This window comes from Centrocercus urophasianus, unplaced genomic scaffold (assembly GCF_019232065.1).
Source record: "Centrocercus urophasianus isolate 14NV4802_14NV808 unplaced genomic scaffold, USGS_Curo_1.0 seq_10, whole genome shotgun sequence".
Taxonomy (NCBI): Eukaryota; Metazoa; Chordata; class Aves; order Galliformes; family Phasianidae; genus Centrocercus; species Centrocercus urophasianus.
The window spans coordinates 66974295-66987561 of NW_024884142.1; the positions used below are offsets into that span (position 1 = coordinate 66974295).

At 34.3% G+C, this 13267-nt stretch overlaps 1 protein-coding gene across 1 annotated transcript in view; it reads left to right on the plus strand.

The window, feature by feature from the left end:
• Nucleotides 1-13267, plus strand: part of RYR2 (ryanodine receptor 2) — a 340802-nt gene that overhangs the window by 223182 nt on the left and 104353 nt on the right. The window contains exons 42-52 of the mRNA XM_042817920.1: nt 264-537; nt 3324-3438; nt 4030-4162; nt 5314-5417; nt 6844-6979; nt 7603-7789; nt 8242-8347; nt 8953-9073; nt 10272-10441; nt 11448-11668; nt 12940-13030. Of these exons, the coding sequence (XP_042673854.1) occupies nt 264-537; nt 3324-3438; nt 4030-4162; nt 5314-5417; nt 6844-6979; nt 7603-7789; nt 8242-8347; nt 8953-9073; nt 10272-10441; nt 11448-11668; nt 12940-13030 (1658 nt within the window). The remainder of the gene's footprint in view (nt 1-263; nt 538-3323; nt 3439-4029; nt 4163-5313; nt 5418-6843; nt 6980-7602; nt 7790-8241; nt 8348-8952; nt 9074-10271; nt 10442-11447; nt 11669-12939; nt 13031-13267) is intronic.

Consider the following 13267-nt stretch of genomic DNA (forward strand, 5'->3'; position numbering starts at 1 on the left):
AGTCTAAAAAAATGTGTATAAATAAATCTGTTCATTTTGTGAAAAGCTTGTCTTCATGCTTTTTTTAGATTATTAGATTTATTCCCTGTATTTTGATTTTAAATGGGGACTTTTGTTGTTGAGATACTTCTGTTTTTACACTCTGATTATACTTATCTTTAGTAGATTGCTGTAGAAATCCCTAGAAAAAGCTGCTTTAGAGACTACTATCAGAGATATGAGAAACTAATGGTAATTTTATGATTTGTGTATTTTCTTCACAGCTACTCTTCAGCAATTGATTTCAGATACAATGGTGCGCTGGGCCCAGGAATCAGTAATAGAAGACCCAGAGTTAGTCAGAGCCATGTTTGTACTGCTCCATCGCCAATATGATGGTATCGGTGGCTTGGTTCGAGCCCTACCAAAGACTTACACCATAAACAGTGTGTCCGTGGAAGATACAATCAATCTCCTGGCATCCCTTGGCCAAATCCGTTCATTGCTCAGTGTCAGGATGGGGAAGGAGGAAGAGAAACTTATGATTCGTGGATTAGGGTGGGTGATGTCTCTTTATGTACAGATATTTATTAGCTGTCCAGTTTATATTAATAAAGCTGTGTGAAACATAAATGTAAGTCGTCTACATAGATGTAAATGCAGACTTTGGCATTAGTTGTGTATGATCTTGAGTTGTAGCATTATATGCCTCAGTTTTGGAGAGTAGCAAGTGATATGTCAGGCTTTTCTTGCGAGAAGAGTTACAAATGTAGAATATTTCAAGTTGGAAAAAAAAAAAAAGCGAAAGGATCATAGAGTCCGACTCCTCACTCCACACAGAACCACCTAAAAATCAAACCTGAGTCTGAGAGCATTGTCCAAATGCTTCTTGAACTCTGAATCTTGGTGCTGTGACTCCTCTCACTACTGTGAGGAGCCTGTTCCAGCGGCTAGTGAAGAACCTTTTTCTAATAACTAGCCTGAACTTCTCTGCACACGGCTTCATGCTGTTCCCTCATGCCCATATGTAAGAAAAATATATAGAAATAAATATATATGTACAAAAATATGTTTTGTTGTCATATTTTAAATACTATGACTGTGAAAATGGACAACTTGACAGAAGTTTTTACGTGAATGCAGGGACTAGAAACTGTTGACCCATACAAATCCCTAAAGCTTTCAGCAAATGGAATTGAATATACAAATATCTGCACATATGACATCTTTCTATTGTGCTATATGTAACTGTTACAATTTGAATTATGAAGTAGTTCATGCAGTATGATTTTTTCACAATTATTTCACTAAAATATAGCTTAATAGGAACTGCAGTTGGAGAAAGCTGTATAAAGAAAGCTTGATCAGTTCTACAAGAAAAAGTTTATTTTTTTCTCACTTTTCTTTTTTTCCAAAGAAGCATTATCATATCAGGGATATCTGGTGAGATTAAACATCATTCTGTTTTAGAAATTCACAATCAGCGGTAGCAATGAGCAGAAAAGAGACTGGGTTTTACGAAGAATGCCAGAAATACATGAAGAGAAGTTTTGGTTGTGCAAAAAAATATTTTTCCTTTTTTTTCCCTGCTTACTGAAAATTTAAAATATGCAAATAATTTGTATAAATAATTTTTGCTGATTCATTATGAACTACTTTGTACCTTTGTACAGCAGGTCCGATTGATTTTCCATTCTGTGTACTCAATGTGAGGCTTGGTAAAGGGGAAAGTCACCTGTTCACAGGCAAAATAGAATGGCATTTCTATATCCACTTTTGTACTTGTAAATTTGAATTGTTTTGTTTCATTAAGCTAAGACTCAAGTGAGTGAGTGATTTTTAGATTCTGATGTGGTTATGTCTGGGGTGGTGGGTAGAAAGCCAATCTCAGTAAATTTCATTTCATACTTTTTTTTTTTTCTTTTTCTTTTTTTTTTTTTCCTCATCATTTTTCTACCACAAAGGGATTTATGAGTCAGGCTGATTTAATTCTAACAGTCTGGCGATATGTGAAATTTTGATATAGAGAAAATAATGAGGTATTTTCTGCTAAGTTAGTTTTCTTGCTGCTGGTTCCTCATACCATTCTTAATAGCTTCTATCATAGTCTTATTTGTCTCTTAGGTTCCGCAGCTGTACATTTGGTTCTTTTGTAGCCTAACCTGAGCTCCAGCTGCTATTTAGAAATGCCAAGTGTTTTGCTATGAGTGGAAGACATTCCTTTCTCTCAACTGAGAAATGGAAGATTTACTTGTTCCTCCTTAAGAACTGTTCCCTCAGAAATGCTATTGAGTTTTTCTGAAGAATGACATTTCACAATAAAGTCAGCAATTATGTGCTTTCTAAAATAATGCAGTATTGCTGGATAGTCAATGGGTGATATTTTGAGTTTCTGCATTTAATTATTCCCATGAAAGAAAGCTGCTGTAGACAAATAGGAATTTAGTATGCTCCGGCAGAATTCCATCATGTGGTATTGGTAGTTTTTGGAGTCGGGTCCATCTTTTATCATCTCTGTCTATTTGGACAATAGTGTTTCCTATAGTGACTTGCTAGTCCTTTTCTACCATGACCTGTTTGTCTTTACATTTAATTCTGGGTTACGTGGGATTTCATGACTAACTACAGTTGTTAGAAATGTAACTACTTTCTAAAATACACATTTTTATTGGATGTACCACAAATACAAAATGAAATAAAATATTGACATTATAATCCTCAGGAATGATTTCTAAGTATGTAAAATCTATTCAGCTGAAATACGTAGAAGATAGTCCTTCTGACTACTAATTCATGAAATAACATTAACATTGGCTAATGATTCTGATGTTTAGAGGGTAGCTGGATCTACATTCTCTCTTTTACTGTCTTTTCTTCTTGAGCTTGAAGGCAGATGTCGAGCATTTTGAGGCTGCAAATATTCTGAAGAGTGCTTTATCAGAAAATAGGAGTTGAATATGAACTTGAAGCTAATATTATATCATACTTTTGTCAGAAAGTAATTTTAGATCAGGAATGGAAATATAGAAGCGTCATGCTCAAGTGTAATCAAGTGGTGATTACAGCAGTAGCTTTATATGGAAAAAGAAAGGTCAAATACTCCTTTAACATGCATAATGAAATGGATTATCTTGTAATGGTGGGTAAGGGGGGGGGGCAGAGGTAAGGTGAGGAAAGGATGAGAGAGACTGAACCTGGAAAAGTTCCAAAGTAATTGTTCACTTTAGATGATGATGAATCACTTCAGATGGTGAAGAATTACACAGTATGTCACCTTCACAAATAACACAATAACAAACTAGTAAAAAAATTATAATCTGTTTTTTTCTTTTGTTTTCCTGTAGAGACATCATGAATAATAAAGTATTTTATCAACATCCCAATCTCATGAGAGCTTTAGGCATGCATGAGACTGTCATGGAAGTGATGGTAAATGTACTTGGTGGAGGAGAATCCAAGGTAAAGCAGTTTACTCTTAGAAGACAGAGAATTTAAAATATAGATGTTCAAAGCCTTATCCTATAAGGTTCCAAGCACTCATTGGAGGTACTGAGACCACAACCTTTTACTAATTTTCAATAGCACAATAATTGATCATCATGTTTTTAGAAAATTCCATTCTTCTGTTCTAGAAAAAGATGGATTTAGCACTAAATTCACGTGCTTTTAAGAAAAAAAATGTGAATACCTCTTATTATGTTTAATGAATTTTAAAGGGATTTGAAGGATCTTTTTTGAAATTAATTAAAAATGGATGAATATCACTTTGTAAATCTGAACATTCACATTATTTCACGTTTGAATCTAGAATTTTTGTGAATGCAGCTCTTATTTTCAAGTTGATAATCAGATTTGTGTTATTCAGCAAGCTATTAATTGGCTTAGAGCTCTGTTGAGTTCACAGTAAAACCTAAAAATAACTTCATTGGTATGCAGTGAACACTATGCATAAATACTAGCATGTTAAATGACTGTTACGTAAATAATCTCTTGCAACTTTTATGTTTGTTTTAGAGGTTGAGCTTTAGTCTGTTTTCACTTGATTTTTAGGAAATCACTTTCCCAAAAATGGTGGCAAACTGCTGTCGTTTCCTATGTTATTTTTGCCGCATTAGTAGGCAGAATCAAAAAGCTATGTTTGATCATCTTAGCTATTTATTGGAAAATAGCAGTGTTGGCCTTGGTAAGTAATGTGTGTGGCTTGTGATGTTCTAAACAAAAACTGTTCTCTTTCTCTTCTCCCCCTGCTCACCATCTCAATTTTTTTCTCTATTCCTCTGTGCTTTGTTTTGTTTGTTTGTTTGTTTTTGTCTCAAAGCTTCTGCTTTACCTAATGAAAAAATATCTTCATTAACTTTATAGCTAACTCCAGACAAAACCATAATATTAACAGTGAGTTGAGGTAATATTGTATACACCTGATGGTGTATGCCTGGATGTTAAGGAAGAATTGGTGTTTAGTTGAATTGTTTATGGAATAGAATAAAATCTTGATTTTGATAAAGAGGGTCATGGATGAATGTTGGCAGTCTTTAACTGTGGCTCATTTGTCACTGCTGAGGCTTGCTGTACTGTTTAATTCTTTTGAGTTTTCAATATTTTTCTATGCCAGTGGGTCAAATACAAAGCTCATTTTGACTATGAGTATATAGGTGCCAAGAATTAAACTTCACAATTTTCCTAAAATGCTAGCTTTTCTTTGCTAGGCTGCTGTGTTACAGAGAAGATGCTTTCTTCCTTTATTTTAGTCGTTTTAGTGCAGAATGTGTATAAAAAAGTCCTATTTAAATATAAATACAGAACAGAAAAATAAACCAAAATTCCTTTTAGAGAGAAAATGCCCAAGTGAAATGCATTTGGAGTGTTAGTAAGAGACTATTAGCTTTTACTGATGATACTATATTGACTACTGCTTTAACAGAAATGAATAACGTGTTCTAATATTTTGAAGTTGAAAGATATGTTCAATTTCAGTATATTAAATAAAATGTCATTCTTTTGGACGTAAAATTTTCTTTATCTTTTCCTCAAAATAAAGTAATCTCAGTTAAGAATATTGTAAAGAATAACATCTTTAAACACATTTTGTGATGAGAATGGGAATGTGTGGGACAGGTTTTCTAGCATAAACATCTAAGTTGTGTTTTGAATTACTATTAATGTCATGTTACAAATGAGTGCAAGATGACTATAAATTGAGTAGTTTAACTGATACACGTATAATGTGCTGACTAATTACAGAATGTTATATTTTATTAACGAGTTTTCATTATTGTACTATTAAATTGTTAGCTTCTATTAAATTACTACTGAAATGAAATGTTATTTCAACAGCCTCTCCTTCTATGCGAGGATCAACTCCTTTAGATGTTGCAGCAGCATCTGTAATGGATAACAATGAACTTGCATTAGCTTTAAGGGAGCCTGATCTGGAGAAGGTTGGTAGCTACTTTATCATGCATATTTTCATACCTTCTGGAAAGGCAAAGATTCCTTTGCTCAGGCCCATAAAAAAGTAGAATGGTATAATCAATATCCAAGAGAATATTGTATGGAAATATTAAATAACCTTTGGAGAAAGATTATCAGAATCTGATTGTTTGCTCTTTCTGCTAATGTTTTGAAACTCTGGATGAGTTTATGGTTATTACATGTACAGGTAAAACTGACAGGAATTGATTAAGGAGCAATAGTGGTGTCCACCCTCTACCACTGATAAAATCTTTCTTTGTTTTTCTCTTTTGATGATGACTCTTTTGGGAAGATTATGGAACAAATCATGCTAGAAGTAATTTCTGAAAACCTGAAAGACAAGAAGGTGATTGAGAGCAGCCAGGAGGGGCTTACTGAGAATACATAGTGCATTAAAATTCAGAAAGGAGAGAGAGAACTGAAAACTACTACTGTGGCTGTCAATCTGAATAACAGTGAATATAAAACAGATTCATGTTTAAAAAGCAAGCAAGAAAAAGAGTGAAAAGCAAATTTAAAATAAAAGAGCGCACCTGTTAGTTAAATATAATAAGTTTTCAAAGATGGGTAGATGTAGTAGAGGACTGTCACCAAGCTGACTAATACTTAATGCTCGCGATTGGAAGAGAAATGTGGAGACCAAAGCAGTGATGTACAAAGAGAAAAAGTGAAGGCTTTGCAGTTTGTAATGTTGGAAATAAGGGAATGTTGAGAAAGTGAGCTAAGAAAGAAGTTGCACTTCTGTCTTGCCTAAAATATTATTTGGTTATGTTCACAGAATCACAGAATGGCCAGGGTTGGAAGGGACCTCAAGGATCATGAATCTCACCCCCCCGCCACATGCAGGGCCACCAACCTCCCCATTTAATACTAGACCAGGCTGCCCAGGGCCCCATCCAGTCTGGCCTTGAACACTTCCAGGGATGGGGCATCTACAACCTCTCTGGGCAGCCTGTTCCAACACCTCACCACTCCCTCTGTAAAGAACTTCCCCCTGGCATCTAACCTAAATCTTCCCTCCCTCAACTTAAAACCATTTCCCCTTATCCTGCCATTATTTACCCTTTTAAAGAGTTGATTCTCCTCCTGTAGGTTCACCCAGGCCCAACTTTCAAGCCTATTAAGGTCGCTCTAAATGGCATCCCTTCCTTCCACTGTATCAACTGCACCACTCAGCTTGGTGTCATCAGCAAACTTGCTAAGGGTGCATTCGATTCTGTCATTGATAAAGATGTTAAGATGTTCAGGACGTAGAAGTCAAATTCAAGACAATATAAGTGGAGACTTTGCTTTGAAACTTTACTTCTTTCTCTTTCTCTCTCTCTCTCTCTCTTTTTTTTTTTTTTTAACAAGAAATATCTTTTTTTTTTTTAACGTTATCTTGCTTTATAGGTGGTTCGATACTTGGCTGGATGTGGATTGCAGAGTTGTCCTTTGTTGATTTCTAAAGGCTATCCAGACATTGGATGGAATCCAGTTGAAGGAGAGAGATATTTGGATTTTCTTCGTTTTGCTGTATTTTGCAATGGTAGTATAAAAGCCTTTCAGTTTTATAACTTCCTCTAATGTCTGAATAAATAGCTGCATTAAATATTTCATTTAAAATAATATTGCAAGCCAGCTTATTAACATAAATTTATGGTACACTTAGAGTAAGATTATACAAGGCATATAATGACATAGATGCTCATTTCACAGATCTGGTAGGCTCCTTTGAGCCTACTCCCTGATTGTTAGACCTATCCTTAGTCCTTGGAATGGATGCATCTCCATTGGAAGTGGAACAAAATCTCCTAAAGTCCAAAGTCTCTTATCTCTGATTAAGATAAAATTTATGCTAAATGTAGAGCCAAAGACCCATCATCTGTTTAAGATTTGAACAGTCCAGCTTGTGTTAGGCAGCTATAGCTCTCCTGTCATTAACACTCTCACTTCAAATCACTCATGTTTTATAATTTTGAATAAAACCACCTATTCGATTTCATAGCTTTTAATAATAATTAGAGGGATATATTTGTGTGTTTACACAATTTTGTCATGATATTTAAACAGGTTTGTATTTAAGTGTCTGCTTAACCTTACATCCTGCATTTCTGTGTAACTTTTTCTGACTGTAGATAGAAACTTAAATTTTAATATTTCATGTGATAGGAGAGAGTGTGGAGGAAAATGCTAATGTTGTAGTCAGACTGCTTATTCGTCGACCGGAATGTTTTGGTCCAGCTCTAAGAGGAGAAGGAGGCAATGGTCTACTTGCTGCCATGGAGGAAGCAATACAAATATCAGAAGATCCAACAAGAGATGGACCTTCCCTAATTAATGGATCTAGTAGAATCCTGTAGGTGCAGTGTAATTGCTTACCTTGTCATCATATTTGTATATCAGTTTTATAATCCTAGTCACGAAATGAGTTCTTTATTTTAATATGTAAATTATCAACTAGATTCTTCCACAGAGGGTAGAGAATGATGTTCTATCAAATGCTGCTTTTCCCACAGTTACATTTGAATGGCTTTATCTAAATATTGTATCCTCTTCAGAATTCTTTTTGCTCAGTTAAGAATTGGTCCTCTGATTGACAACGAGACAGATAAATTATTACAATGGAGGTGTCACAACAGTCTTCTAGCTACAGATTCCGTTCTGTGCATGTCCACTAGCAGTGCATTGGATATGAGGAAGCCACCATGTAAAAGCTGTAACAGCTATAAGAAGTTTATTGCTGATGTAAAAACCTTGTCTTTTTTTTTTTTTCATTGTTTAATTGTTGTATCAATTAACTAATTACAGTGAAATAGAAGAACAAGAAGATGATACTATTCATATGGGGAATGCAATCATGACCTTTTATGCTGCTTTGATTGATCTCTTAGGACGTTGTGCCCCTGAAATGCATGTAAGTTTTGTTTCTTCATGTATTGGAAAGTACTGACAGTTTTACTGGTTGATTGGTTTTCTGCTGTTGGGTTTTTCCACGAAGACACGTGTAATTGGGCACTAAAGCACTTTTGTGACTACATAGTATCTCAGTATAGGTAGTGTGTACCTTGAACAAGAACAATATACACATAAGAACAAACAAAAGCACCAAAATAAGAAACACAAAAAAACAACATCAAACCAACAACTGTGATAGTCGAAAGCATTGTTGTTTAGCCAGAAGGGGAGAAAAATATGTATTTTTACATCTGAAAGTCTGCTTTTGCTTTTTATTTTTTCTCCTGATGTGCTACATTTTTGATGCTTTGTTCACCTTTTTTTACTAGTATTCAATTCTGGAAATGGGTCGAATATTGTAACAAATCCTTTAGTTTTCTAGTATTTGTATATCTGCATCCAAAACACAGCAATTAAATACAGATTCTCTGAAATTTACAATTCTAAACATAATGAGTTTGAGAGCATTCTTGTGTATTTATGGTTTGCAAAGTTTCCGCATTATGAGCACATATACAAGATAAAAAGAAGACCTGTGTAATATTTTATTTATCTTTTCCTTAGCTAATACATGCTGGTAAAGGGGAGGCCATAAGAATCCGGTCAATTCTAAGGTCTTTGATTCCACTGGAAGATTTGGTGGGCGTAATTAGCATTCCATTCCACATGCCAACCATAGCTAAAGGTTAGATGATTATTGTACTGTTTTTCTCCCACCCAATTCTTACGTTTTATGATTAGGTTGTATACTGATATACATATTTACTTCAGTATTTCATAATATTATAGAAATTAAGCAATGTGTAATTCATATTAGAAGTAAAATCATGTTTCAAACGTGTTTCAAAAATGTTTCTGCATGCCGTAGTTAATAATTCTGTGTATGCTTACATCACTAACATGAATTTATTGAAGAGATTTTATGAAAGTTTGATAAAATCTGCAAATGCATACTTTAGAAAAAAAGTACTTTAAAATAATCCTTTGTTGTTCTAACCCTACTGATTGTTTCTACCAGGTCTTACTAAGACACCAGAGTTGTTCTTCAACAACTGTGGTGAAGTTATAGATCTAGCATACATGTAATTCTGCTTACATAAGATTCCTTGCAATACTTGGGTGTAGAGTGAACATAAATATAAAATGGATATGTATATATGTATGCATACGCTTTTTTGGGTGTCTTTAGAGAAAATCTGGATTGTCTAAAAACTTTCAGCACAGGAATGCCGATAAGTTACAGTAGAAATGATAAAAAAAAAGATAATGACTCTATTATACAATTATTTATCTGTATTCCAACTGGTAATAATATAGATCTAAAAGTGCTATCTAAATAGCATAGAGAACAGCTCATGGATACCAAATTATTTTGTTTTATTTTCAAAAATGAAAATGTAAAGATTTAAAAATACTTCTATTAATTTTTTTCAGGTATTTTGAAAGTTTCCAGATAGAGAGGACTTTGTTGTTTCATTGTCATGCATCACAGGTGTGCTTACCAGGTCTAATTCCTGGGATGTTTGAGATGGAATTATTCCATTACTTTCTAATTTCCTACAAAATGCATAGGTAGTCTAGAGATTAGTTAGCATGATTTGAGTGTTTTTCATCTTGTTAGAATATCAACAGTTGGGAGTCTCTTTATACACAAAGTATGAGCAGAAAAGTACTGAAGGACTTTGAGTTCTGTCAGAGTAGAATTTGCTTTATGCGTTCTTTTTCAGTTAACCACATTATGTTGCTATTGTGTAAACAAAGCCACAAGGAGGATAGTTTCATATTTACAGAGACTTGAAACTTCCAAGGAGAAGTAGCATAAACAGCCTAGTTTGCTGTCAAAAGATGTTCCTTGTCATTGAAGTTTCATTTTTTCCTTTTAGATGGTACAGTGGTGGAACCTGACATGTCTGCGGGGTTTTGCCCAGATCACAAGGCAGCCATGGTTTTGTTCCTTGACAGGGTCTATGGAATTGAGGATCAGGATTTTCTTCTGCATCTTCTTGAAGTTGGCTTTCTGCCAGATCTCCGTGCCGCTGCTTCTTTAGATACGGTAAGATTTTGAGTCTTTTGTAAATTTTGTTCCTCTGTCTCAGTGAACACTAAAACATTTTTCGCCATTTTTTTTAATTTTTTTTTTTGTGCGTTGCCTTCCGCTGGCTGGGCTGCCTGTTGCTGATTAGTTTCAAGAATATTTGCATATCATTCTTCAGAATAATGCTTTCATATAGTGTCCCCTTTCATACACATATCCATTGAGAACCAATGCCTTTTCCCAGGAGAATTTCTGACCTTTTACTGTAGATCAGCTGTGCCAGTAAAGAATGTAACTGAAAGTCTCCTCCCAGGAATTTTGCTCCAGGGATTCATTAGGGACACAAACTCTGTTTTTAACAACTTTTTTTTGTTCTTTTTTTTTTTTTTTTTTCTTTTAACTTCTTCTAAAAATAGCTTTCTACATTATCGCAACCCCTTTTTCCCTCTATTTTTTCTTAGTTGGCTTGGTACAGAAAGGTCAAATTTAGAAAGCTTATATGAGGGCTAAGATATGAAAATTGATTTATCTGTCTGACCTTTTATTTAAACTTTTGTTTTAATAATTATATTCTTATTTAAGAATAAAATGAGTCAGGATCTGTTCCCTGCTTTGAACTTCTGCTTGATTTTACTGGGTTTTGTAAATGTAAACTTTGCTGGTATTATCTGATCTCAGAATGTTTTTGTAAGCCACTGTATGACATTCTTTAATGTAAATTTGAAAACTGTTTTGTTTTTAAAAAGCTATCTTCAGTTTCCGATTTCATTATTTTGATCACGCTTTCATTCATACAACCATAAAAAAGTGCCATCTGTGAGAAGATGACAGAAACAAAAAGAAACTAGACATTCAGTATCTAGTGGGTTTCAAATCTGTATTTGTGCTTTAATATTTCCCCTTTTAATGGCTAAAAAGCAAAACAAACAAAGCGACAACAAAACAACAACAACTGCAACAAAAACCTTTAATTTGTAACAACATTGACAAAACAGAACTAATTACTTTCTTGCTTACTTTGTAGGCTGCATTAAGTGCTACAGATATGGCTTTAGCTCTGAATCGATACCTTTGCACAGCAGTCTTGCCTCTGTTGACCAGATGCGCTCCTCTTTTTGCTGGCACAGAGCACCATGCTTCCCTTATTGATTCCTTACTACATACTGTGTACAGACTTTCGAAGGGCTGCTCTCTTACCAAAGCTCAGCGAGATTCCATTGAGGAGTGTTTACTTTCTATCTGTGGGTAAGAACGTATTCTTGTCTGTAGAGGAATGTGAGTTGATAAAGTGATCTCTGTATAAGGTCACATATGAGAACACAGAACTGTGCCATCAGTAGCAAAATTAAGAATTTCTGCTGAAACATGATTATGACATTTTAAAAATAATGATTGTGTTCTGCTTGCTACTTTATTAATTGCTTATATGTCTCTGGTTATTTTGCTTTACTGAGTTTTTAAAAATTATATGCTGGCAATGTTTTGGCATGGAGGATGTATTACAAAAAAACAAAGCTCTGGAAATGTTGAATTTTGCATTCAGTGAAGTACAATTTGAATTTCCTCAGCCTTACAGGCTGTCAATGTGGTTTATGTTCAGTAGATCATACAGTTCAATGAAGATATTTATGTATGTTGTGTTACATTTTAAATCCTACTCAATGACTGGTATAGTCATATTTCATCGCTGACACTTGATGGAGGAATTTCATTTTCTATCTACAAGTTTCAGAAACTTTTAGTTACAATCACAGGTTTTTGTGATTGTAACACTTACAAGGTCAGTGTAATGTACTGTTAAATGTAATCCCTAGTGACAGTTAGTGATGTTTGGGCTTTCAAATCACCAGAGCTCTTTTAAATGCTTTACAAAAGTACCATACAAACATTTGTTATATTTCACATTGATTGTTCTGTATACATGACCTTCTTAAGAACCAATAAAAGAAATGAGCGTTCCCTATTTTTCTGGAAGGATTCAATGTCTTTGTCATTCTGAAATACGTACTGTATATATTTCCTCCATCCCTCCAGTTGGCACCCACTACTGCGTGTCTGATTTAATACATCTGAAGAATTAGCGCTCTTATGTCATTGTTAATCAAAAAGATATTTTTCAGTACCTTTGAGGTATGTTGTAAGAAATTCACATTATAATCTCTGCTTGTGGAAGAGTGACCATAGTATATAGTATGAGAATTCAGATTTTTTTTTTTTTTCCCTGATTTATTACTTCTCTTTATACAGGTCAGATGTTTTCCTGTGCTTTTTTAAAGGATCTGATTTATGACATTCTGAGAAGTTTTTCATTGATACATGCTTCTTTGCTTTCTTTTTGGACATGATTGTTCAGTGCTCCAAGCAAAATCCCATTACTTAATGAATCTGAAGAATTTTAATGTAGAATAGAATTTAGAATAGAATTGAGAGATTGCTTTAATGTATTTATTTATTATTTATTTACTTATAAGCAACTGTGGTGGTACACCCTGTTGAAATTGTCTGTCTGCTTTTAGGCAGTTGAGACCTTCTATGATGCAGCACTTGCTGAGAAGATTAGTATTTGATGTTCCCCTATTAAATGAACATGCAAAGATGCCTCTCAAGGTAAATGTCTACTTTAATCTTCAGTCGTATTCTTCTCTTGTAAGAAAATCAGTTTGATTTGCATCCATCCTTGTAGAGTTACGATGTCCATATCTAATACATCTAATGTTTATAAGTCCTTTACATCTGTCTCCCCATCTTTTTTTTTTTTTTTTCCAAGGCCATATGGAGATAGAATAGAGACATTTGGGTGAAGAAAAAAAAAAATGATGTAGAAGTATATGTATGTTCACGAAG